Source organism: Caloenas nicobarica, chromosome 2 (genome assembly GCF_036013445.1).
Source record: "Caloenas nicobarica isolate bCalNic1 chromosome 2, bCalNic1.hap1, whole genome shotgun sequence".
NCBI classification, from domain to species: Eukaryota; Metazoa; Chordata; class Aves; order Columbiformes; family Columbidae; genus Caloenas; species Caloenas nicobarica.
Genome location: NC_088246.1, coordinates 132,073,367 through 132,099,636, shown reverse-complemented (window position 1 = coordinate 132,099,636; position 26,270 = coordinate 132,073,367). Strand labels below are relative to the sequence as shown.

Here is a 26,270-nt window from a genome sequence, read left to right as displayed (position 1 = left end):
GGTGGCATTTCTTCTTCAGATGTGTGTCACTCTAGGTGTGTATACACTTCAGGCAGGTTAGGCTAGGGGGCTGTTTTGTTTGGTTTTAAAGCAGCATACCTGCTGGGCCTACCCCTAGCTTAGCCTTTTCACACTTTCAAGTAGTACCACAAGGATGACATAGGAAGGGCTTCCTTATTGTCCTCTTGCTGTCCATGAGAGAATGTCATGGGTATTGAAAATACTTGTTCTCAGCTCAGACATTTCCAAAACATTCAAGAATATCCCGAATTCCGTATGTGTCCTGATCTAGTATTCCCTAGTTCAGATGCCCCTGCCCAGAGATTCCTAAACTGAGCAGATAAGAATCTACATGCTTTACGTTTAGTCAACCTTGCAATTAACATACTTTTCCCTGCACAAGATAAAAAAAGTCAAATATTCTGAAACTGCATGTTCAGATGTTTCTTATGTCTGCCCTTACCTGCTGGAATGCACAATATGTGAGATTCGTGATTGAAACTGCACCTTCTGCAGCAGCTCATGGCCTCGTCAAACCTTGAAGTAAGCTTGAGCATTACTGTTGTAACTAATTACTGCCCATTAAGTACACCACTGCGCAGACTAATGCCCAACTGCCATAGCAAAATGTCACAGAATAATAAAGAGTTAGCAACATACTGATGCTCTTACACCCTGCTGAGATAAATTCAGAATGACAGCACCACTGATGCTCCAAACATCAGTAGCCATAGTTACTCCAGTATGGGTCTCGATATTGATCCCAGTTAGAGATAATGAGATACAGCCACTTAATCTGGCCCGTCACTGGGTTTGAGATAGCAGCCCAAATACACATTGTAGTTCTAGGTACTCTTTATATCTCCACAGCATTCCTGGAAGAGGTTTGGTCTCTGCCTTCCTCACTGAACAGGAAGCCATTGCCCTGTGCTCAGTGTTCTACCCAACACCAGCTTATTTGGCATCTTATGGGATTCTCTTGTGACTGATACGTAGGATTGACTGAGACCTGGCAGTTCAACTGTCCTCCAATCAGCTGCTATCTCACTTTTTTCAGGAACTGTCTTTAGATATTGGTCTGCATCAATGAGAGGCTTCTTCTGTCATGATCTGAGGCTTTACCATTGAGGATTGTGCATGTGGAAGAAGTGGGTAGCATGGCACATCATCAATGTGTCTGGAGGCTCAAAAGACTGAGGCATATGTGGATAGTTAACATCTGGGAACTTATGGCATGTCAGCTGCTTATTAATGCAGGGTCATCTTCCACATTGAGTGACTGCTAAATTCAATGAAAACACTGCAGTGGACACCAGCCAAAGAAAGATGTGACTAATTCATAGAGAGAGGCAAGAAAAAGAGCTTGAATATTTTTACAGTGACTCCAGTTGAGCCTCCTAAGTGGTATTACTTGTACAGATTCAGTCAAGCAAAAGCACACCTAAGGACAAAGACCCCAAATGACTTGACCTTTCTGTGAGGAAACTATACCTCAGCTTTGCTACAGTCAGCTCTTTGGCTGACTGCCAGGTCTTGCTGGCAAGGAATCATCTTTTCATATAAGGTGAGGTGACATCTTATTGTCATGAAGACAAAGAGCTCCATTTTAGTCAAACAAAAGGGTCTGATGTTAGCCAAGTAACTTTGCAGGAAGAAATGGGTACATTGGATATCCTGACAATTTATGGCCTGTAGTGTGTAGCTGTGTAGATTCAGGTGCTCTGGAGGAAGTGGGACCTTTTTAGAGCTTATGGTTCTTTAACATGTAGATGTGGTGCCATATTCTTGCCAAAAGAACTGGAACCTCTTACTCTGGGCAGTGGGGGACTGACACATCTGCTTTTTAACAGAGACTTTGCAATTTCAAAAAGAATTGTCCCAACATTGCAGACAGACTCTTAGTCCAAATGCTTTCAAGATGCCGCTGTGGCAGACAGGTTTTCCTTTTTCTTTGACAATATTCCTGCCTCTGAGACAACCCAATAAATTTAACAAGAAGCAGAGATCTCTTTTTAACCCAGAGTAGAAAATGTGATGCTTCAGATTCTGTCCTGTTGCCTCAAGACTAATTGTTAGGACCTCAGATGGCCAGGTCCTTAAATATCATTTTTCCTGATCAATTTCAATCTTCCATGCCAGAGACAGCTTTTATTTCCTTTCCTTCTCCGAAGATTTTTTTCTTCGTGGAGCCTTTTTTAAACAAAATTGGTCTTCCTGCTTCGTGTAAGATCTATAGATGAGGTTCCTGCTTTCTTGGCATTATCAACTCCATGTATGTTTTCAAGGTAGACAAGAAAGGCCTTTTCTTTCCTGTCCTAAAAACATTCAAAATTGCCACCATGCTATCTCTCTTATAGGCTAGTAATACTTGATTTTATCATATCGTGTTTAAAGAGTAAGGCTGATTCATTGCTTCTGGCATTTCTACAGAGATAATGTGTGATGTGCCTGAAATTATCAATAAAGGATGCTGCATCTTCAACTTGTCCATGATGCTGTCACTCTTTATAAGATGTATGAAGTGGTTAAGATAAGGAACTCCACTTCTGTTTTTACCTAGACAGCTATGTGATGAGAGAGAACTATAGCACAGTGATTCACGTTGTGACCTCTATGCTTTCTGTCCAGATATTATGGAATTGAACAGCCCTGCAGCTTCAATTGCTATTCAAACCCATTAAATGTGAGAAAAGGGTATCATTCTTCTCCCTAATGATGAGTCTTTTAACAAACTTACAGAGGTTGAATTTCTGCACATATGAACTCTGACTAAAGTATGTGAAAATCCTAAGACCTCCTAAAAGCTTTCTTTGTAGTTCTGCCTGTTCTGTGGAATTTCACCTTGACAGTCTGCTGGAAATCTATTTTTCGTGTTGACCGTTCAAAAAGAGGTAATTTTGTATTCTTGAACAACAATTTGAATACTCAAAACAGTACTTTGCTACTCGACAGGTTAGCCATTCAAGAAAAAGAGTGAAGTGCAGGACTTTACAGCTGGACTCACTTGCACAAGGGTTAGATAAAGAAACTACCAAAACTACTTTCAAGTTATGTTGAAGGAGCTCAACAGAATTCCTAACAAACTAACTGATTACAATACTTTAGCAAGTCTTCCCAGCACTGTATTTTCATAGCAAAAGTTTTATCTCAGAAGGCCTTTTCACTGCACATCTGTCTCAGAGTTAGTGAAAATGTCGTTTTTTAATAGGATTGCAGAGTAAGACGCTACTTGTTATCAAGCGACTTCTCTTTTCAAATGAGAAATCATATTCCATATTCGTCCACTTGCTGGCAGAGCATGCTTATGCCACAGCAGCAAGACTGCTATATGGAACAGACCCTCACATTTTTTTAAACATTGTCACCTAAGCATAACATGAGGCCAAATTCCATGTTCAGTAGTTGTACATCTCATCCACAGACATAGCTGAAATTCCAACTATTGTTTGTTGGAGGAGACTTTTTCATTATTGTTATTATTTTGCTAATTATCTAAAATTAGGTAATCTTTGAATTACCTTGCACTGATCATCTTGAATTATCAGATTCTTCAAGGAAGCATGTGTTTACTTTTTCTGCTCTTCCAGTGGCTCTTGAAGAATGTCCTCCATTCCTCCTTTAAGCCCCCAGCGATGTAGGCTTTAGCAGAGCTGAGGCAAGACTGACACCTTCCCTGTTGCTGACCTTCATGAGATTCATAAAATAAGGTACATATTCAGGTGGAGGTGGATCTGTACAGACTCTTTAAGAAGGATCATCTCATTTTAGTACACAACTTGACAAGATAAGTTCTTGCTGGGTCTGTTTAGCCCAAAGAAGAGAAGGCTCTAGGGAAACCTTGTAGTGGCTTTCTAGTACTTAAAGGGGACCTACAGAAAAGATGAAGAGGGACACTTTATCAGAGGGTGTAGTGATAGGACAAGGAATAATCGTTTTCAGTTGAGAGAGGGTAGATTTAGATTAGATATAAGGAAGACATTATTTACTGTGAGGGTGGTGAAACACTGGAATAGGTTACTCAGAGAAGTTGTGGATGCCCAATCCCTGGGAGTGTTCAAGACCAGGTTGGATGGGTCTTTGAAAAACTTGGTCTAGTTGAAGATGTCCCTGACCGTGGCAGGGGAGTTGGAACTGGATGATCTTTAAGGTCCCTTCCAACCCAAATCATTCTATGATTCTAAGATAATTCATCTAGCCCACAGGCTTGTTCCAGGACACTGCCTGTCCCAGGATTTATCAACCCTTTCCCTGCCATGATGTATGCCCTCAACATGGTGAGTCTCCTTTAATGTCCTCAAGAAAAATAGCTGGCAAAAATATTTTCCTGTCACTCACTGGTGTTCAGACCTGTGCAGTTATGACTGTCTGCCAGCCACATGAATTGCTGTAGTAGCAGCAGTTATACCTGTAGTATTATTTACTGAAGACATGAACTTAGTTGGGAATATATATATTAATGCCCAGCACTTCTGGAAAACACTTCCATGTGTGTGCAGCACCATCATTCTGTGCAGGCAGAGCAGATCTGGTGCTTCTGGCAAGCTATGGTAGGTAGTCCTGCTTTGCAAAAGGGAGAGGATCCAGCTTGTGGCCCTTCTCCAATACTTCTAAAAGCCCAGAGATCTGCAATTTAGGCAGATAGTTTATTTAATTTACTGAGAGGCTAATTTTTGAGGCTCAGGAATTGCCTAACAGGACACCAAATTTCAAGATTGAGCCTTAGTAGGAACAGCTTTGTGGTGGGAGGGGGAGGACATGGTATTGCCTAATAGGAAATTCTTGTCTTACCAGCTGCTCCAGTGTCACTAGTCATGAAGGTCAATAAAACCCATCAACCTTGAGATAGATCTGGAAAGTCTGATAAATCCGTGTTAGTGTGAACAGAGGGCAAGACATTGGGATTGATTAATTTGGGATTTCCTTCCTCCTTCGTGGCACACAGAAGTGTTTACACTAAAATTCTGCTACTTGTGACTGAGAAAAGAAAATACTTGCTTTCTGGAAGAGGCTGGGGGAGAATGCCAGGGCTCCAGACAAGGACTGTAGTAAGGGGAAAAAAAAAAAAAGGAGCAAATAGACCATGACCAGCTCTGTTCAGAGGATCTCAAAACAGTACCCTTCATGAGTCTGCAATAAGATGTTACTCTCACAAGTGGTTACTGCTACATATGTAAGAATACAACAATGAATCCTCAACGTTACCATGCGGATCTGCATGACTTCAGCTGAACAAAGCAGTCAAGGGATGCTCTAAGCAGGAGCAAATAGGCTGCTGTGAGTGCTCTTTCAGCAGCCTCTGGGTGCCATAAAAGCCTTTTGGGCATCTAGGCAAGATCATCAGCCCTATGGGAACCAGCAGAGAGCAATGTTCCTGGTTTTGCATATTTTCTGGTAGCTGACAGGATAGGCCAGTTTTTTATTCCAGTTGTGTGTTATTGGCAACATTGTAGGTAACTACAGAGGGTAAATATATACATATAAGTTTATTGAGGGGAGCTAATGTATGTGAGAGAAGATTATTTTAAAGCTGTTAACTGCATTGGTCATTAACCCAAGTTTCACATTCCCTTCATGCTAGAGACAACAAAACCTATGAAATAGCTGTCACCTGCTCTATGTCTGAAATAATCTGACATTATTTTCAATCCGTAGTGCTCTTCAATTAAGAGGAATTCCATGTTTACAGATGGAAGGATCATTAAAGTCTTTGCTTGTTTATACTCTTCAGTCTCTTGACGTTTAATGTATAATATGGGCAGCTTGATTCATATCTGCCAGCCTGGAGACAAGTCAAATCACATACAGCCATCCCTATTCTTGAGCACTTGTTTTTCGTGGAGAGCTTAGGCCTTTTGCTAATTAAGCTGTTCAGATATAACATATCAGGAGTTTTTTGTTATTCAAGTATTTCCGTGAATTTTTTAACAGTTATCTTTAAACATGTCAGAGAATTTGTAACAACTGAAAATGGAAGAACTAATCCCAGGATGGTTTGCTAGACATTTTTCTATCAGTACTATTTTTCTAGACATCTGACACCTGATCGGGGAACAGAAATGAACCATGCAAAGAAAGATAAGCCCAATTCCGTTTTGGCTGTCAGACTGCTAAGGACACAAAGATTAAATTTAAACACATACAGTTAATGCCTTCAAAAGGATGAAAATGCTGCAGTTTTGTTTCCTCGCTAGATTTTAATGCCCAAAGATATTAAAAGGACTGTTAAAAAAACCTAACATTGCCACAGATTGAATTCATATCAATGTGTTTGTTATTTAAAGAGCTTAATTACACCACTTTTTTGTTATAAATACATAAAGTGTAGTATTATATCTCATAAAGATTTCTTTTGTTTGCCATTATGTTCTAGTTATTTTTTCAAGCACCCCCAAAACTGTTTTAGATTAAAACTTTATTCCGTGATCAGTGTATCCTTTCTGTTTTCATTTGTTATGAAGATTTCAGTTCCATACTGTGATTATTATTATGAGAAAATGGCAGAAATCAATGTGTGTGTGTGTTACAGCTTTTGGAAGAGACAAATAAGCACCAAGCCGCTACATCTGCAGTTGTGACTTTTTTCTTAGTATATTTGAGTCCATGAAGTATAGTAATAAAGTCTTTGGATTCAGATACTAGAAGTATAATAAGTTACAGACTGCCAATGTCCCTTAGGAAAGCAATAAGCATAGTCCTATAAGTATTTATGATTGGGGAGTTTATCTTACATTTTTTGAAGCCACCAAAACCCACAGAGTTTTAAATAAATTTTCAGTTTTTTCCTGTAATTACCCGTAATGTAAATTTCATGCAACTAGTGTGTTGCAAGTTATATATATTATGATGTGAAGAGCAATCAGGTACTGGTTTTGTATTATATATTTTGCCCTACAAGTACTTTTCTATTCTTTGCTAAAAGATCTGTAACACTGTGGACTTTTTTGCCCTAAAATTTAAAAAAATGTTATCCTTAAAACACCACATCAACTCTGTAAAGAGACATTAAGAATACAGACTTTGTCAACTACGACGTTTTACATAGTTTTCCTGAATAAGTTTACTGATTAACAGAGCTTCCAAGTTTTCTAACTAGAATTATTCTATACAAAAACATAATTTAAAATGTACTGTTTTCTAAAAATTGACATTTGATTTAATATTTCTGGGGTTTTTTGTATTTTTACAAGTAATTGAAAGTGGTAAAAATCAGCAGAACACTGAAAAATGTTAAGATAATATTTTAAATTGAAAAAAAAATCCATTTTGATCCAAAGTAATTCCTAGTCTCTTCCTGTAAGCTGTTCTTATTTTTCATCTAGCTGTATTCCTGGGTGATGATTTTTGTTGCTTTCTTAGATATGGAGTCTAGAATAGCTGCCAGATATTGGGGTTGATGATAGCTGTTGTCATACGTACTGTTTTATTTCATTTGTCCCACATACGGAATGGTTAAAAAAAGTGTGGCAGGGAGGAAGTGCAATGCACTAAACATCCCTTAGAAATTCTCTAGGCAAATTATCACAGGAGTCCACGTTCCCATTCCTTGAGCAGGCTCGCCTTCTCTGTGCCAAATCCTTATTACATGGCATTCTTTTTCCTTGAAGCTTAGATTTTGTGATGAAGGGATCTGCTTTTTCTTTTTTTTCACTTAACTATGTCATCAAGCACAGCTGAAGCTCAGGCGTGCATCTAATTTTTTATGCCTCCAGCTAGATTCAGCAGCACTCTTCAGTCAACCAATATAATTGGCTTTGGTGATTGGAAACAACGTTGTTTGCAGTTATTCCTTTACCCTTTTCTGAAAAACCTCCTGTCTGCAGGAATTAACATTATGGGGCCAAGGAGCTGCAAAAAAATATTGGTCACTATGGAGACTTGGTAAGAAAATAGGATAGGATATAGTCTATTCTATAAAGTATGATAGGATATAGTCTGTCCTATAAAGTAGGATAGACAAATGCACATCAGGATTTGTCCTTTTCTCTAGAAGTGCTTGGCACTTAGTGACGTGAAAAGATACTGGCAGCGAATCATTATTGGCAAAAACGGGGAAAAAACCCTATGAGCGCAGTATACCGAAGTGTATTTTGCCCAAAGTGTAAGTTTCCCCACAGGAAAACTTGTTTTCTGCTTGAAATGGTGCTGCTCAACTTGCTGGGATTGAAGACTCTGCCGTCTTCAAGATTTCCGTGCCAGTGCTAGGTTCAAGTACAATCAATAGGAAAGCAAATCTTCATTCGTTCAAACTCCTGACAGAATGATGGATAAAATTGATTAATCACATGAAGAGCCAGCTCTGTTATCCAGGGGCAGATTATCTGGTATGCACATAAATAATGCCAGGCTAGTGGGGCTTGAGGTTAGGGAGAATACCATCTAAATGCAACTTTCTCTAGTGATGCTTAACAGCAATTTAAAACCATTTTTTAGATTCAGACATGTGCGTTTGAGTCTTTTTCCAAACAGGTGAGCAAGACTGAGGGCCTGAAAGACAGACTAGGGGAATTGAACAAATTTATCTCAATTGCTAAAAGTGAATTTTCAGGAATACCTTCTTTTTTGGCATGCTATCCTTCATTCACCTAAAATCTTTCTGAACTGCTGAGTACACATGTGACTAGTATGTTACAGCAACATGTACCTTGGCACCCCTGAGTTCCTGAGTGGTTCTGGTTTTATTGATGTGGACCATAGAGGCCTAAAGGAGAATGCAAACGGGTTCTGAATCTTGGCGTAACAAGGCAGCTGATTCCTCAACAAACACATAGATTGGTGTTTGCCATAGGACTATTCATATATTCGTAGGAAAGCAGAGCACGTTCATGCTGACCACTGCAGGAGTCGGACAGAGGACCAAACTGCACATAGTACAAGTTTCTTATTTTTAATGGAGTAAGACGGGTGCCTCCAATGAGATGATCAGAACACTGAGGTCAGATGTCTGGAATATCTCATGTAAACAGTCCCTAAATGATCTAATCTCACTTCCTGTAAACAAAAGACCATGTCATTTTTTTCTCAGAAAATGGATTAAAGAGGACTTTTAGTAGACTGCCTAATACAATTTTAAAGACTTAGAAAGGTCTATCTTTTTCTCTGTAAAATATACCCCAAACATTTCAAGATTGACTCTGCCCAAATTCAGCTTCTAATCATTGGACTGTCTTTATCTGAAACACTTGTCTTCCCCAGTTTGTCTTCCCCATTTTCCACTGTCAGATATCTGTGTGTACACCATGATAAGTGGCTTCTCAGTGTTTCTTCAATAATGAGTGGAGATGAGGCTCAAGACCTTTAAGTTAAAAAACTTGTGTTTTTAGAACCTCAGTTATTCTGTGGTTCTGACATTTCTTTTTCCTTCTTGAGATGTAGATGAGCTGGGCATTGTTCCGTTAGTGGTTTTATGGATTCTGGATTGTGTAGTACAGCAAGAACAAATTCCTGTTTATACTCAATTTTCATCTCTTCGTGTACAAAGACGACATTAACCCTCCCTTTTGCTGCAGTGTGTGGGCCTAGCCAGCGTGACCTCATATTCCTTCTGTGCTACTTTCCATGACAGTCTCCCATTCTGGCTAGATTTTTTGCTTCCCAGTGTTCAGTTTCAGTACAGTTAAATGCAATAGGGTTTGGAATTGTTAGCATTGAACATTAGGTTACAGTAAAGTATCCTTTTTGGGTTTGTTTTTGGGAGTTTGTTTGTTTAATCCAGAAATGGTGTAATCTGCCAACTCAATTGTATGTTTTAGCTTGTATTGAGATATTATAAAAGTAAAATATTAAGCAAAAAACCAATTCTTTAGGTAAAAGGGATAACAGTCCTTTTCTTTGATGTCTTCTGCATTAAGCTTCAAGATGTGTCTAGCTTTTAATCCATTTTGATGCGTCTTATTAATTCCATGTAATTTATGCTGTTGTTTAATTATGTTGCCATAGGGTACAAAATCAGAAACCTTGAAAGCAATCCAAGTATGTTAAATCAATGCAATCTAGATAAGGTATAGGACCCATCATCCTTACATGTGTATGAAATATTTGGCAAAATCTCTCTGCTAAAGCATCATGTCTGGCACTATATGCTATTAGCCTGTAAATCTTTATGGATGCAGACGTAGTTTGTTTATGTTGTTGTTTATGCCCAAGACTGACATCTGGCTAACCAATCATCACCCCCAGGTTATTTTTTCAAGTACTGAAATCAGGTTGGCCATTTGCCAATTGTAAGGAATTTCCTTAGATTTTCCAGAGTTGTTAACTGAAGGTTAGTATTTTTTCAGTTCTTGGAATATGAGTTAAGACCGAAAAAAACTGAGAAATGGATTTAAGCTGGGAAGGAGAAGTTTTCAGAAACAAAAAATATTAGACAAGGTGATACAGATCAATGTGCCAGCAGCATGTACATAATAGATCAGTTTTTGGTTCACTAAATGAGGCCTTACTGGTAGTGCCAAGGTAGTCCAGGTCCTTAGTGAAGTCAGTTCATGAAGAGGGAGCGACTGGTGGAAACTGGTGGAAATCTAGCAAAGCACAAAGGAGGTTGCTCAAGTAAAGCACTTTGAAGATTTTTTGAGTTCAGACTTCTTGATTGATGTCATATATCTCAATTGGTCAATTCAATTTGTAGTTTAGGAGCACTTTAAATTCCTCACTGACATGAAGCTCTCATATTGCAATACCTGTACATCAGTCTTTTTCCTCTCCCTATTTCTCTCCGACACTCCGGTTTCTCACTGGTATTCAGTGACCTACCCTCACTTCTGAGGAATATTACAGCAATGAGTTGCTCGAAGTGTTGAAGCCAAGAGCTCTGGGGTAGCTCTACCTAGTTTTGCACATACGTATTTTTAATCCTACAGTAGCAGAATGTTGCTTTTCACCAAGTATTATCACTGAAAGAATCTGAGGAAGATGACTAGCATACTTGATAAATGCCCATCTCTCACGGTGTTAAAAAATGCATAGACGCTAGATTGTTATCTAACATTCATTATTGATATATCGGAAGAATATGGAAATAAAATGAGGACAAGGAGAAAATGAAACTACCAAAGGACGATTCCTTAAAATTTTCCTCTTCCTTCCTAGCTCCTCTTTTCCTGGAAATGCAATTGATCTCTGTGGCAGTATTATCAGAGTTTGGTTGTGCAGAATTGAGCCTCTGAAAGACAGAAGGAAATGTAAAAATGTTTGAAAGTTTCATAGCTGGGAAAAAAAAAAAAAAAGAATATTCTTTGCTTTCTAGAAAAATCACTGAATTTTAGAAGTTTGGAAGATGGGGTTGTTTTTTAGAGAATTCCAGTGTCAAAAAGGATGATACAGATAGAAACCCACAACATGTAGTGTTACTCAAGCAAACCTGATAGCTGTCATTAATTAAATATATCTCTGAGAACTACTTGTAGGTTTAGCCTTTACTGATCTTTTTTGATAATATGAAAATCTGTTAATAACAACATTGGAAAGATTATTAATGTAGGATAATTTGATAGGAACATAATTGTGTTTTATATATTTGGCAAATAGAAAGCAGAGAAAATAATTTCTATCATTTTAAGAAATAGAAAGCAAGCTCCTGGAAAGCTTTATGCTGGAATCATTGTGTTTAATAAAAGCTGAAAAATGAAAACAAAGTAAACATATGTTGCTTACATTTTTAGTTGACTCCGAATGAGGCAGCATTACAAGTGCGTTGAAGGATACCATGGAAATACAAAATAATCTGGAGAGTAATAGACAGTTCTAAATGAGGTTTAAATTTAGATGAACATTATATAATGCTTTACAGACACATGGCATTACATATAAGCATTGTTGCTGCAGAATGCTAGATAATGTTCTTTAAGCTCTTCAGCCCTCAATACTCCTCCTTCAAGTCACTTTTCAGACATAAGTAGATAGCAATCTGATTGCAGTACTGCTGGAAGGGGAGGCTGCTTGTAAGAATCCCAATTCTGTGCTTATAATCTTTGGAGTGTAGCTAAGATGATGTGTATGTTTACCTATCCAACCTAACACAGAAAAGAAAGGTATCAGTAGTGGTATCAGTTGCCCCACAGTCTAGAAAGCTTGGGCTTCTTTCAAAATCAGACCCTGATATGAGTCCAAATAAAATTTCTAACAATAGCAAAGTTATTCAGTTAACCATTGGTCTTCCAGCCCTCACTCACTGACAACAGAGACCAGTAGATACAGGCACTCTACACACTGTCACTTGCCACCAACACTCTGCATGAGCTGGAGCTGTGGATTCCTTTTTCATGGAAGTGCGGTTCGATTCCTGCCACAGATAGAGCTTGATGTTGTCCCTGTCTTTATTGCATTTACCACCACTGTGGACTCATTAGTTAAGTGGTAGATTGTTCCTCTAAATATGAATTGGTTTTGTTTTCAATGCTTTAATTTTATATTTGTTTTAAAGCTCCCAAGCTCGTTCGAGACATCACATTGAACATTAATGGTAGGATGATATTTTCAAGTAGATACACGGTAAAAACACATGGCAGTTCAAAAGTAAGCGTTGTGTGTTACAGTTGCTGAGAATTATTTTTTACAAAGGACTGCCTGTGCACGTAAAAGAGAAATCATTAAAGGCCTTTTGCTGTGGGTTAGAAACTGAATACGGCATTGCAGAGCAGGTCATTGGTTTTCCCATACCCTTTTGCAGTCTATGGATTGCTGCCTCCTTCCCTGCATAGTTTCTATTCTGCTCAGATTGAGCCTTACTGGAGAATGTGTGGAACAACACGCAAAGCCTATGGCAGTCTTTTTCTTGGCTGGGGGAGAGGAAAGGAAACATTTTTTTGAGTTTTCTCTTTCAAAAGTTCTCATGAAGATTTCTTGTTCTGGCAAAAAGATGTAGAGCTCTGGGGAAAAAAAGCAATTCTCAAATAGATGGTGGACATTCAAATGTGGGTCATTTTGACTTGATATATTGTAAGCTTAAATTTCCATTAACAATTATTGATAATAAAGAAAACTTCAAGACTTTACAGTGGTGAAATTACTTCAGGAACGAAAGGTAAAGAATGCTTTCCCAAGCTGTGTAAAGCATAAATGGAGCAAATGAATTATATTTCAGGGGGGCTACCCTGCTTTGATAGCTCTCCCTTATAAACATTATTATTCCAAACTAACATATTCCTCCATAGTCTCTAATAATAATGCTGTGATAGAGTGGGGATCAGTGCAAGGCAGAATAAAAGAAGTACAAACAAAATGTAGTGCCAAGCAGCAGTAACTGTAAGCAGGTATTTTGAAAAACATACAGTCAAATCAAGTGTGGAAGTCAGAGTAAAAAAATTGAAATTAAATAGCAATAGAAAAATTGAATCTGGCACTTACAAGTAAGCGTGCAGAAAGTGAAAGAAATGTCTGTATATGCAGTTGCAAATCGAGATAGTGAAGTACACATTGCTGAAGTTGGCCAGTAAAGCATCCAGATGCCAAGGTGATAAGAGCAAATAATGAAGAGCCTGTGTTCACGGGTGAAGCACGGTGCTTCTGCTCTGTGCAGACGCGTCAGCTCTGCTGCTTTCTCACATTCTTTTCACATTCGCCAGACATCGTGGATGCTGCTGAGGAGGCCATCAGGGAGATGTCTCAGCACAGCCACGTGCACGCAGTTCTGCTGGGTTGGCCGAGGGCCTGTGCAGGAGCAGAAACGCTCTTCTTGTGCCTGTTCCGTTCCCCTCGCTGCACCATCTCGCAGTGACAGTGCAGCACCGAGGCTCTGCTCAAGTGTGTCACTGACACAGGCCTTGGCAGCTTTCACCTCTGAACAGTCGCTCCTGTTCTGGTCTGCTGGAACTCCCGAGTGTGAGTACAAAAGGGGCAGAATAGCAGGAAGTGCGAGTTTAAAAAAAAAGGTGAGAAGGCAGCCAGGGAAAGCAGTGCTCAATTACCTTCTGTTCCACTGGCTTCTTCCTGCTGTGACTTGCTGCTGCCCAGCTTCATGTGACAAAGTTTCACTGGCTTATTACTCATGTCATCAATTCCTTAACTAATTGATACTGGATGTTTGGACAGGATGTACGATTCGCTTCTTGGATATAATAATATAAAAGATTCACAGGCATCAATGAATAACTGTACTATCCTGGCAGTGTGTTTTCCTGTTGCTGGTCATTTAGTATATTAGCTTTTAAAGCATCTATTGTAGTAGTGGCAATAGTATTAGATTATTTTTATATGGGAATAGTCTGGTTGTTCTATCATCACAAAAGGATGATCAGTGTCTAGTTTATCTATGTGCAGACTACATTGTCTCACAAAACAATGTCCCAGTGCTAGGATTGCTTCATTAAGTTTATGCTACATAGACATAATTATGCAGAAGCTAAGAATAACTCATGTAATCGAAAATATTGATTATAAAGAAAGAACGGGTTTGATTACTGTTACTAAGCAAGTACATACTGTACAACCATTCATGAACTGCATAGAACACATATGGGATTATACGGTATATTTGTTTTGATTAACAGTTTCTTACCCCATCCTGAGGACAACTCAAAGGTGTTACTGCTTGTTTGCTCGTTATCTTTTTTTTCTCAAAGACCTGAAGGGACTTGTGAGAAGGCAGCATGAGCTGATATTTATCCAGTAAATTATGACAAGCTAAGCTTTGAAATAACATTCAACATTTATCCCCACACACATTTTAGGGAGGATGTAACTTAAATAAATCTTCTTCAGGCACCACAGATGAAACTGTCTATGTGGGGTTTTTTATGTCTGTGTTTATACTAGTACCCTACGGGATTAAACATCCTCTCAGAAATGCAAAGTCTGCTGTACTGTTAATCTCTTGGTGCTCATTCTGGTTAATGCTAACATTTAATTCTAGCTTTGTCTGAAACACAGAACTCTTCTTCATTCCTCAAAAACAAAACTGAATTTTTACAGCTAAACTGTTGAAAGTTTTCATTTATTTGATTGCTGTAGATTAGTATCACCAAGCACATGAGATAAAAATTGCTGCTGTCCTCCTAACTAATTTTTTTCTTACTTCAGTGTCTGTTTTCTACTAGAACATTATGAGAAATTTCCTGAGATCATGAAATTTAATATATCTGGTTTAGAAATGTTATTAATATCTCTATAGGCTCAAAAAATTCTGCCAGTTTGCCATGTTTACCTTCCCCTCCATTCTAATGAACCATCTTGTAGCTCTAGGCTATGTGTTAATGCTGTAGAGGCACAAAGGGATCACTGCCATCAGGAATTTCTAAACAGATGACTGTTTAAAAAATGAAGTGGGGAGGGAAGATGGGACAAACAGTGATGCAATCCTGCAGTAACACAAGTATCAATTTACGCAGTCTGGAATCAGAGGCACTTGCACAAGCTGTTCTCAAGGCTTTTTAAGAAGTAGCAGGAGGAAAAAAGTGGAAGCAGAGTGCAGATGACTTTGCGGAAGTATTCCAAACTGTTGTCTTGACTTCAGAAAAGTTGCCTTTTCAGATTGTTTTGGATTTGAAATTCAGTGAGTTACAAGAATTTAAAACTGTTAAGTCTTCATTTATACAAATGCATATTGAAGCATCAAACACATTTTCCATCCCATTTCTTTCCAGCCTGGTCTGATTGTGGAAGACATTTCTCAATTTCTTGGGCCAACATACCTCAGTTTTGCCCTTCAAAAAATTTTACGAGGCGCCCAGCATTGAGCATTAACTTCAAAATGCTGTAAAGGTAATAGCATAAAGGTAATAGTCCCCTTGAACACCGTGTATCCTGGTCTCACAGAGCCCTGTTTAAGTGTCAGTGTGGTGACCCAGTCTGACCTCTACACTTCTGCACACATTCTAGTTATGTGTATTAAAGTCATAATCCCAGGATTTGATCAGATACTATTTTTTTCTGTTTAGAAATTTTAGTTAAAAGCTTGGGCTGTGAACTGTGTGCCTACAAGTAAATGTGATAAAAGGATGAGAAGGACTGAAGAACTGAGAAGAATAATGTGTTGACTCTGAAATAATTTCACTGATTTGCAGTTACAGAACCGAGAAGAATGTGTTGATTCTGAAATACTTTGACTGATTTGCAGTTACTCACAGCAAGTGGGCATAAGAGTGCACTATACACTATGGTGTATGGTAGCTGAGGACAGTAGTCCTTTGCTTTCACATTATTGATGCATCTCATAAAAGACTCCTCTGCATATAAACTGTTTTCTACTCTGTACAGAACTGCACATGCAAGAGCTAAAGCTGATGCTGCGGATCAGGCTGCTCAGGCTGCTCGCCAGGAATGTGATATTGCAAGAGCAGTTGCCAGAGAACTTTCACCAAATTTCTACCAACCAGGTAATTACAGATTTTTTTTTTTTTTTTTTTTTTGGCTAGGTGTTTTTTCTTGCAGTGAAAGGATTCTTCGTCAAGTTAAAAAGTTGATTTTGTTTTGAATGTTGTCATTCATACAGAAACAATAGTCATGTGTAGGTAACAAAGAGTGTACATTGCTGAAGGAGATGTTTTCATTTTGTAATAATTTGGTGACTATTGCTTTCTATAAAAACAGTTAAGTATCAAAAAGTCAGTATCAAGCATACAACTTTGCCTCAAATTAATAGCTTCTTCAGGATGGTGTCAAAGACAGACTTCAGAGGACACAAATCAGCAAAAAATTGAGTTATTTCTGTAATGTGTTTATTAGGAGACAGATCCTTAGCTTTTTTACTGATCAAGGGAATTCTTGGAAGTCTTGGTTATTAGCCAAGGCCTGAATTCTGGAGAATGCGTTACCATTACACATACATAACCTGTGAGGGAATCTTGCTCTCTTATGCCTGTGGTGCTCTGTGGAACAGTAGTCCCATGCTCAAGATATCATAGAATTAAGTCTGTGCCACCTATATCGACATTGCAACCCATTTTCACCTCTCACGTGGTTTGGAAAGCTGCTAAAGAAAGAAGCAAAGTGAGTTTTACTTTGTTTTTCATGTGTCTTTCCATGAGGTTGATATTTTTGTGTACTGCTCTTTAGCTAAAGATTGGATAGATAAAATGGAACTCCATTTGCCAAGTTAATGTCTTTTCAAAGTCTGTCCTTTCTTTCACCTGCCAAATGAGTTGAGTCAAATCTTGTTATTACTTTTCAAGGACTTGTCTGCACTTGTGTGCTAATATAGATTATAGCTCTGAGATTCATTTTCACCTGCCATCATCTTCTGCACATCCTTGTTTCAGACACAAACCCATTTATTCTGAAATGTACCCATATGGTGGCTTCAGGCTACTATCATGACCCACAAAATCAAAGAACAACAACATTCTTCAACACTTTCTAACAATCCACCCGTTTCCTTCAATTTTTAGTATAAATGGCCACTATATATAATTTGTTACTAAATCGTTACTGTCAGCTTAAAGAATACTTACTTCTTTATTTATTCCTACATATTAAGTTGTAGAGAGCAATCTGTGTGCTCAGCAGAACTATTTCCAGTAGTAAGACTTTACTAGCTTTAAAATGGTATTAATAGGTACCCTTTCACTGTTGGAAATGACCTCAATAGAACCTCTCCTGTGGACTTATATTACTGGCCCATACTTACTCCTATGATACCCAAGTCTTTTTCTTTTTTCATTATTTCATTCTTCCATCAACTAATGAACTCTCAATTTATAGCAGCAGTTCATCTTACCAGTCCTAAGTTAAGAAGTCATAAACTTAGCCATGCAAAGCACTAATAACAGGGACCCTGTCACAGGAAAGCTTGATAGAGAATAGAAGAGGGAATTAAAGCATTTGGAATAGGACTATTTCAAAGCTGCCAAACCCTTGAAATAAAGAAATGGCAAGAGTACTCAAGAGAAAATGCAAACATCTGATGGTGTGAAATTTGACACCAAGAAATCCCCCCAGCTCAGGAATCTGTTAGGTGTCTTTTTTTACTTCCTGCCGCAGGATGTGAAGTAGCATTGCTGGCAAATTTGGCTGAGATTTGGGAAGAGAAGGTCCGGGATTCTTATTTTCCTCTCATTTAAAACCTTTATTCCAATTATGGATGGGAAGAGTTTGTATCTCTTCGCCAAATGCAGCAGTGATGTAACAAAACATTTCGTAAAGTCTAGTTACTCTGTTCTTTGTGTGGGAATGTCTATTGGTTAGCTAGCTACCTGTCAAAAGATGAATAGCTCTTGGAGTCTAGATTTTAAATTTCCTCATTATTTTCAAGATGGCCAAATACAGCATATTTGTACATGTTTGAAAAAAGATCTATTCCCATTGCTTAATTAACTTTAAGATGTCAAGATGTTAACTAAATTTCAATTATCCCAAATAAGCTGCAGCAAAACACCAGATTCATACATCCTTGTGATCCTTTCAAATACTATTATGTCAGAGATACTTTTCTGTCCTCAGTGTTCATGATGCTTTTTTCAGATACATTCTTTTCTGAGTGGTACCAGTTAACCCTGAGACTCACCTGTGCACATACTTGCTTATTTAAATATTTTCCAAGCATCATATTATGAGTCACTGGACAATGTTAGCACGAGCTTTTGTCATTTATCGTAATCAAACAGATAAATATTTTCAATATTTACACTCACACAAAAGCAGTAAATATCTGCTTTTCAAATAGCATTTTTTGTATGTTTGAATGAAAACAAGGTAACCATTATTGCTTCCTAATGACAACTCCTTGGTTTTCGCCTGTTGCTTGAGCTTTGTGTTTTTACAGTACCTTTATAAGTTTCTGTTAGTGCTACTAAAAGGTAATGATAAGTTTGTATCTCAGTCTCTGAAACTATAGTTAAGAGAAAGCTTTCCATTGTGCTAAATTGTCTTGAAAATAAGTTATTGTGGGAAAGTATAATTTTTCTCTCATCGCTTGAACTGCTTAGTACGGCAGGGAAGCATGCTATCAGCAACAAATAAATGTATGTAGTATATGAACAAGTCTCTTCAAAGAAACAGGGAAAAAAGTGAAACACAAATACCTCACTGTAAACAGCACTTAAGCATTTTTTTCTGTCTTAATGAGTGATCTCTGCATTACCTGTGGCCTAAGTCCTTTTAAATATTTGAAAATCTTTTGATAAAGCTCTTAAATTTCAGATTCTTATAAAGCAACCTTCTGGGCCACATAGCCCATTACACACAATTTATAACTACAGTGAATATTCATCATTCATTGTACCATGACAGTTCTTACTTCCCAATGACTTTCTCTCACATTTCAATTTTGTGGTCATTAAGACATTCATTAGAAGCTGCCAAGAGGTTCTAGCTCTGTAATGTAGTTTAAAAGGGGATTGAAAGGAGAACAAAGTGGTGGGAAGCAAAGTAACATTCAACAGGAGAGAAAAATAATGTCTGTCTGAATCATGAATATTGAGGTATGGTAGAAATCTTAAAATTTAGCTTTCCGAGTAACAGATTACCTTAATATTTGCATATAAGGAAAGCAAGTGTGATTGAAAAGGCCAGTGCCTTGGTATAAGGACTTAAAGGATTACAGGGAGCTGTTTCTCCTAAGCTTGTTCACACTAGTCTCAGGCAAGGCTCTGCTTCTACTTCTGCTGTAACAGAGATTTGGCTAATAATTAGTATCTATGAGGATGGTGTATCTTTGCAGAGCCCTACCCACCATGCTATACATTTTGTAGATTTAAGAAATATTTCAGTCTTTATGGAGGCCATACTTTATAGGCCTTTTTATCAGAAAGTAAAACAAATTTAGAGGAATCCCAGCTCTAACCTGTTTGGTTCCTCGAGGCATCACTAAACTTGTAGATGTGTCAGAAGAGAGCATACCAGGGCAGGAAACAAATGAAACCTGAGTCATATCCTCATTCAAAGGAGTCATCCAGGGACAGTTTAAGATTGTCTTTGCTTAGAGAAAAACAGTAAATGCTGGTTTGTATCTCTTGCTAAAACCTAGAGAAGAGCAAATGACTAATGGAGTGCTGTATCAAAGGTGTAACAGAAAAGAAAGGCTTTTGCCTTTCAATAAAAAGGAAGAATATTGTTCTATGCTTGCACAAGGTTAAAGGATGCTTTAACTTACCCATTCATTCTAAATTCTACAGGCCATTTCTAGGATATAGTCTTGTAAACTATCAGGAGGTAAACTGAAGTATGAACTTTCACAGACTGGACAGCTATGCCATAATTGTCTGTGTGCATATATATCCTGCAGCAAATGCATACTGCTCTTTCATTCAGTTTGAATAAATAACATTTGATTAACTGAAAGAGGGGTAAAACTACTTTGCTGCAGGGTAAGAGCAGTTTGGGCACTTTACTATGGAGCAATTGAGGTCTGGAAATTCAGATCTGAATTGGTTTATGGCAGATTATTTGTCAGGCCAACCAGCTGCCAGATGAACATACATGGCTCACCAGAACAATTCAGCCAGCCTTTGACCTCCTAAACAAGGCAAGAGAGAAATCAAGGAGCAGTTTATCAACTGACACTCTTTAGAGGGATTGACAGAATTTCTTTAGGTGAAATATGTGAGCAGAGAACAAAGATTTTCTAATGAAAATAATAAGAATTCGTCATTTTTTCACCAGCATTTTTTTCTATAATGTTTGGTTACTGTTATAGCATCAGTATTAAGATGCTGAACATCACTTATTTCAGAAATAAGCATTTTAAACTTACAATCAGGCAATTTTTAATGGCATCTAATGCCTTAAAGGGCATTCATGTTTTCCATTCTCTTTTGACCAGTGGTGGATGTCTAGCCACGCAAGAAAACACATCCTTCCCATCTTCCTCCTCTCTGCCATTTCCACCTCCTCCAGTTCACAAAATGCAAACTCCATATGGACAGGAATGTGAGATCTCTGCCTGATGCTAATTAACTGGAATGTACTGGCTAAATGCATGTGGACCAGGCCAGATATTTTTATTTAAAAAGCCAATTACATTGAACATTTTGCCTGATTAGAGTTACCAGCCTTGCCATCAGTTTGTGCCTTAAATCATACGGAAGCTCACTAGTTATTCTTAGTCATACAAGAGCCTGTTCATTTTCTGAAACCATTCAACATATGGTTTGATCATCCTCACACAACTGTTGTCTAGATTCTTTCTATGCCATCTTTTCTCTATAATTTATTGCTTCCATCCTCTTTCTATGCAACTTTGGAGAAGCCAGAGCGTATAGAATTATCCTAAGGCACTTCTGTTGTATCTAGTAATCAAAGAAAGAAGGTACATTAAAGGAAAGATAATTTTGAGTCACATAATCAAATGATTTGCTTTAGGGAAAAAAAAAAAAAAAAGGTGAGTAATTAGTTCTGAGTAAATTAACTTTTTAAAACTAATGACAGAGAACAGTTTCCTGGCGAGAGAGAAAGCTGCTGCAATCACGGTATATTTCACAAGCTTTCATTAAGTACCGAGCTAATTAATTTGCATATAGATACAACTTCTGGTTGCCTAGTAAAGGCTACAGGATCTGACTATGAAGCTAGCCAGATAGCCAGGCAACTAGCCTGGACTAGCTTCGGTGTTGTCTTGGCTACATTGCTGTCTTGAAGCTGCTTCTTGAATTCTAGCCTAGGTATCTGAGTGCCACCACAGAAGTGTTAATTACAAGAATAATCTGAGAGAAAGAGATCAGTGCTACCTTAGAGTTTTAGTTGCCTCCTCTCTCCTGTTCACAATTATTCATTTGCTGCCAAAAAGAACCATTCCTTCCAGGACACAGAACCTGACCACTGTTGGCCTGCTCCAGTAAATTTCTATATTGGTCAGTCGTGGTGTCCATCAGCCAAGGACAAGATGAAGTAGACTATCACATGGGAGTATTATCACAGTGTCAACATTTCCATTATAAATCCTATTTATAACTGCATCATAAATATTTGTTACATGTTGGAATTCAGCTAATAAGGTCTGTACTGTGAGAACTTTCCTTACAGTACTAATTTTCACTAGAGTGTGGTGATTTATTTTGAAAGGATTTTATTATACTAGTGAAGGCTCAAGGTATGTTGAAAAAGGTTAGGGTTCTCATGTTATTTTTTTAACATGCTATATGGGTTACATTAGCACATCTTTACAGCTGTGCTAGTTAGAGTGCCTTGCACTACTTGACCATAAGCAGTTGACACCTGTTGTGGGCTTTTTTGCTGTTGTTTATATAGGTAATGGGAACGAGAGATGAATTTCAGAGGTAGAACATTAGAGAAAAATAATCTCTGCAGCAGCATTCTACATTTGTCAAGGCCAGAGAAATAGATGGCTAATATACACATCACTTTATTCAAATAAAGTCTGCAAGACTTAAGACTTACTTAGAAGTAGAGAGAATGCAGAAAGACATCTGAAAAAAGAAAGACGTTTTGCAGATTATGGACCTATGTAAAGTAATGTAGTATTGTACAGGATGATGTAGATCATGCTTGCAATTTGGAAGAGATGAAGATCTCTACCTATTAGTCTTGTAACAGTTTTTCACTCAGATCATAATCTGAGCGGGAGTCAAATCTGGAACTGAAACGCAGCCAGCATGGAATTGGTAGTTGAATTTTTTTGAATGGTGAGGTTAAATAGAATGAAGATTGTCAAAAGAGAAAGTGGAGGGACCAAGAACAGAGTAATCCGATATGATCTTCCTTTGAAGTATAGTTTAAAAGTGAAAGAAGAATAAGGGGAAAATAAAAGGAAAAATCGCAGAAGTTAACAGAGGAGGAGAGTTCCAGAAGAGGAGAATGGCTAATGGTGTCAAAGGAGAATGAGAATAAGAGTACTGATACTGAGATATGACTAAGAAATCAGCAGAGGCTCCTCAAAAAGTATTAGAGGAAGGGCAGAAGGTATCTTTGTCAGAGACAGTTGCCAGACTATGAAAAATATGGATTTGAAGAAGAACCATAAATGCATATTGCAAACTTAGAATTTAGAAATGAAAACTTGAGCGCAGAGGTGAAGGGGGAGAAATGATACCGTGTGAGGTCAGAATGGTAAGTGGAATGATGAGAGGTTTCTCTAAAAATACAAAAGGTCAAGAATATTTTGGGAAAGAAGCCAGAATAGGATGGAAGACTAAGCAGATCACATACACTAGTTTTACCAGAATTAAATTAATTGTTGTAGGTTTTTAGTTCTGGTATTTCCAGTGCAGCAGTAGATTCGTTTAGCCCACTTTAGACTCTAAAGTTTCTGAAGTGATTCCATTGCTAGATACAAGGAATTAATTTTGCTAGAAGTGCGATGCAGCTTAATGAATACTGTTACTGAACATCAAAAAATACGGGATTAACCTTCTACCCTCCAAGAAAATTCATAAAACCATATGTTTTAAAAGCAGTAAATTTGAGGTCTCTATATTTTACTCCTGCTTTTGCATCTTTTCAGGTTCATAATTTCAAGTGGTTTTTTTGCAAACACAAGGAGATAAAGGCAACTTCTAAAAAAATGAAGTCTATCGTTGTCACATAATGATGAATCCATTTAAAATACCTAGAGTTTAAGTAAAGCAGTAATGTGTAATAAATCTGTGTCTAGAATCAGTGGAGTCTAAAACTGTCTAATTATTTCCATGTTATTTTGCCCATCTAAATCATTCAGATGTAATTTCAGTTATATGGTGACATATATATATTTCATGTCTTCCCAGTATTGAGCCTTATTGGCACATATTCCACAGGCATAAGAAGTGCTGACATCTAGAACCCAAGCCCTCAGTGCAGATCTTAGAGTCTGCTTTTTTTTTTACTCAAAGAGTGGAAAGGCATTCAAAGAAAAACAGTGCAGACATTGTTTCTTTGACAAATAAGGATTTTAAAAGAGCCAAAAGTTAGAGATCTTTGGCAAAAATTTCACTGTTATTAAATTTACGAAAGAGCAATACCTTGTATTGAAAAGTATCTGACAGCTATGAATGATGTTTTTCTCCTCCTCCTAAAATCTCTAAATCATTTAATTTTGTGGTTGCTTTAAGTTGTTTGTGGAAGTGGATGCAGTTTTAATCTGAAGCTGTTTGATCCATATCAGCAGAACAATGACTCTAATTTCAGTACTTTCTAATATCTATGTAAACCTGCATATGTGGACAGATGGCCCAGGAGCTTGAGGGCTGGTTTGTGTAAAAAATTTTGTTTAAAATTGTTCTCAGTGTGGGATGTCAAATTCTGCAAAAACCATCAAATGCAAGGAAGAAAAACTTACTGTTTCCTCCATACTTGTGTGTGGCCCAAGAGGCAACGTATCTGTTACAGCTTTGACATCCTATTACCAGTCTCTTACTGGGAACCGGGATGCTTATGTTAAAAGTTATGGTGTGAAATATGACTTGTATGCAAGAGGAGAGAATATACTAAGAGAACAATTAACAATGTATATTAAGAGCCATAAGTATTCTGGTTTTAATGTAAAACATGACTGCCAAGCTAGTTTCAGTTTTGATCATGAACTTCATCAAATATAGTGTATTTTCCTGCTGAGCTAAAAGACAAGTCATGACAGTTACTGATTTATAATGCTTTGAAAACATGTGTTTAGATAGCTTTCCTGTCTGATTCCAACTGGAATCCTGGAGGTTGTTGATGAGAAGAGAAAAGAAAAAAAAAAGAGGAAGTGAAAAATAGCAGGGAGAGAAAAGCTAGTAAAATTATGAGGAATTTGGTACTCATCTTATTTGAGTTTTCACTAATGACTAGCCAAATACCATGGATGATATGTTGCATATTTGTATAATATGGTGAACAGTGTATTATTTAAATCAGCTGGTAATAATGAAGTGGTACGTTGCAAACACAATCCAGAACCGAGGAAAACAAAGTTCTCAGTAACATTCTGCATATAGCTGCCAGTGCTGCCATTTACAGCAGTGACTGCTCACCAAATACAAGCTAGTTCTCAGAATTATCAGTCCTCGTATTTAAATTGAAGACAGAGGCTCGTTCCTCAGAAGTGCTCTGAGAAGTCATTAAGGGCTGACAGACTTAGCCAGTTGGAGATGAGCTGTGAACCTGCTTCTGTTGAGGTCAGTTGCCAAATTCCCATAGAGCAGGATGATAGCCATGCACGTGAAATGGGATACAGCAGGAGAAGCAGCTGATACTGTTCCAGGCTACATATACAGAAGAAGCACGTCATGGAGAAGACGAGTAATGGTCCTTTCTCTGCATGAGCCTAGTGATGCTGAATTTGAAATATTGTTTATAACTTCAGGCATCATCATACAAGAAAGATGGGGGCTTGCTGGGAGAAATGTAAAGCAGTGTGATTCTCCTGGATAAAGGCAGCTATTATGCCACATGAACAGTCTCTTTTTATGTGAATATATATATATATACACAATTCATGTCTTCAGAGAATACGCAGTTGTGATGAGAACAGTATTACAGCTTTTCACTTCTGCCCATCCTTTATGATAGATATAAAGCAGCTTAAAGAGCACTACCGCTGCAGTTAACATTTGCTAAATTTTCCAGTGGGTTTTTTCCCAGTTTTCAGAAAAAGCTTCCCATGATCAGAGGTTCACGTACCATTCTTAATAATAGCAGAATAAACATACATGGATGCTAGGCTTCAGCCCCTCTCATGCTCCAGTCCAGCTTGGCTGAAGTAAAGTAAGCTCTGCATTTTCTGTGAAAAAGCTAAAAACTTAACCTTCTCAGTTATCTCACACTAAACAGCCTGCAGACTCAGAAGTATTCAAGTAGATTATAGTACATATATTATTTAGCTGGGAGCCTTCACATTAAATACAATGTATGTGTATTATTATACCTAGCCTGGGAAAATGAATCCTGTCCTATATACAGGAGTCATATGCCAACACCACATAATCTTCTCAATTATTTTGAAGTCCTGTTAGAATTCATCAACAGAGAGTTTGGTAAGTAAAGAAATCCTTAATTAAGATACTGGTCACGAGCAACTTCTGTGTCTGTAAGCTGATGTCCCAGTGAGGTGTTAGAGCTGCGCAGCACTCATAGAGCAGTTTGTCAGGAAGGATAAATCTGTTAAATTTTTCTGGTGGTAATGAATCCAAAAGTATAAGGGCCTACACGCTGCAATCTACTATGGAGATATAATTGTGAATTTTGTACCCTGTTTTATAAATGTCACAGCTGCTTTAGTCACCTACTAAAGCAGTCACAGAAATGGAGCAAAGATTGGATTTACAGTCAGAATAAATACATTGTTCTTATTTAATGCTGACTGCAGGCAGTTTTTGAGATTCATTAGTCTCTTCTTTCCTGCCTTCAGATCCTTCAGTGTGTAAATGTCTGCTTCATAATGATGCACTTAGAAACCTTTTGAGGAAGAAAATCCTACTTTTAGCAATTAT

General features: G+C 37.8%; 1 protein-coding gene across 4 annotated transcripts in view; it reads left to right on the top strand.

Annotated features, from left to right (window-relative positions):
* Positions 1–26,270, top strand: part of JPH1 (junctophilin 1) — an 83,704-nt gene that overhangs the window by 36,647 nt on the left and 20,787 nt on the right. For all 4 annotated transcript variants that reach the window (XM_065627354.1, XM_065627353.1, XM_065627352.1 and 1 more), the window contains exon 3: positions 16,189–16,307. In XM_065627354.1, the coding sequence (XP_065483426.1) occupies positions 16,189–16,307 (119 nt within the window). The remainder of the gene's footprint in view (positions 1–16,188; positions 16,308–26,270) is intronic.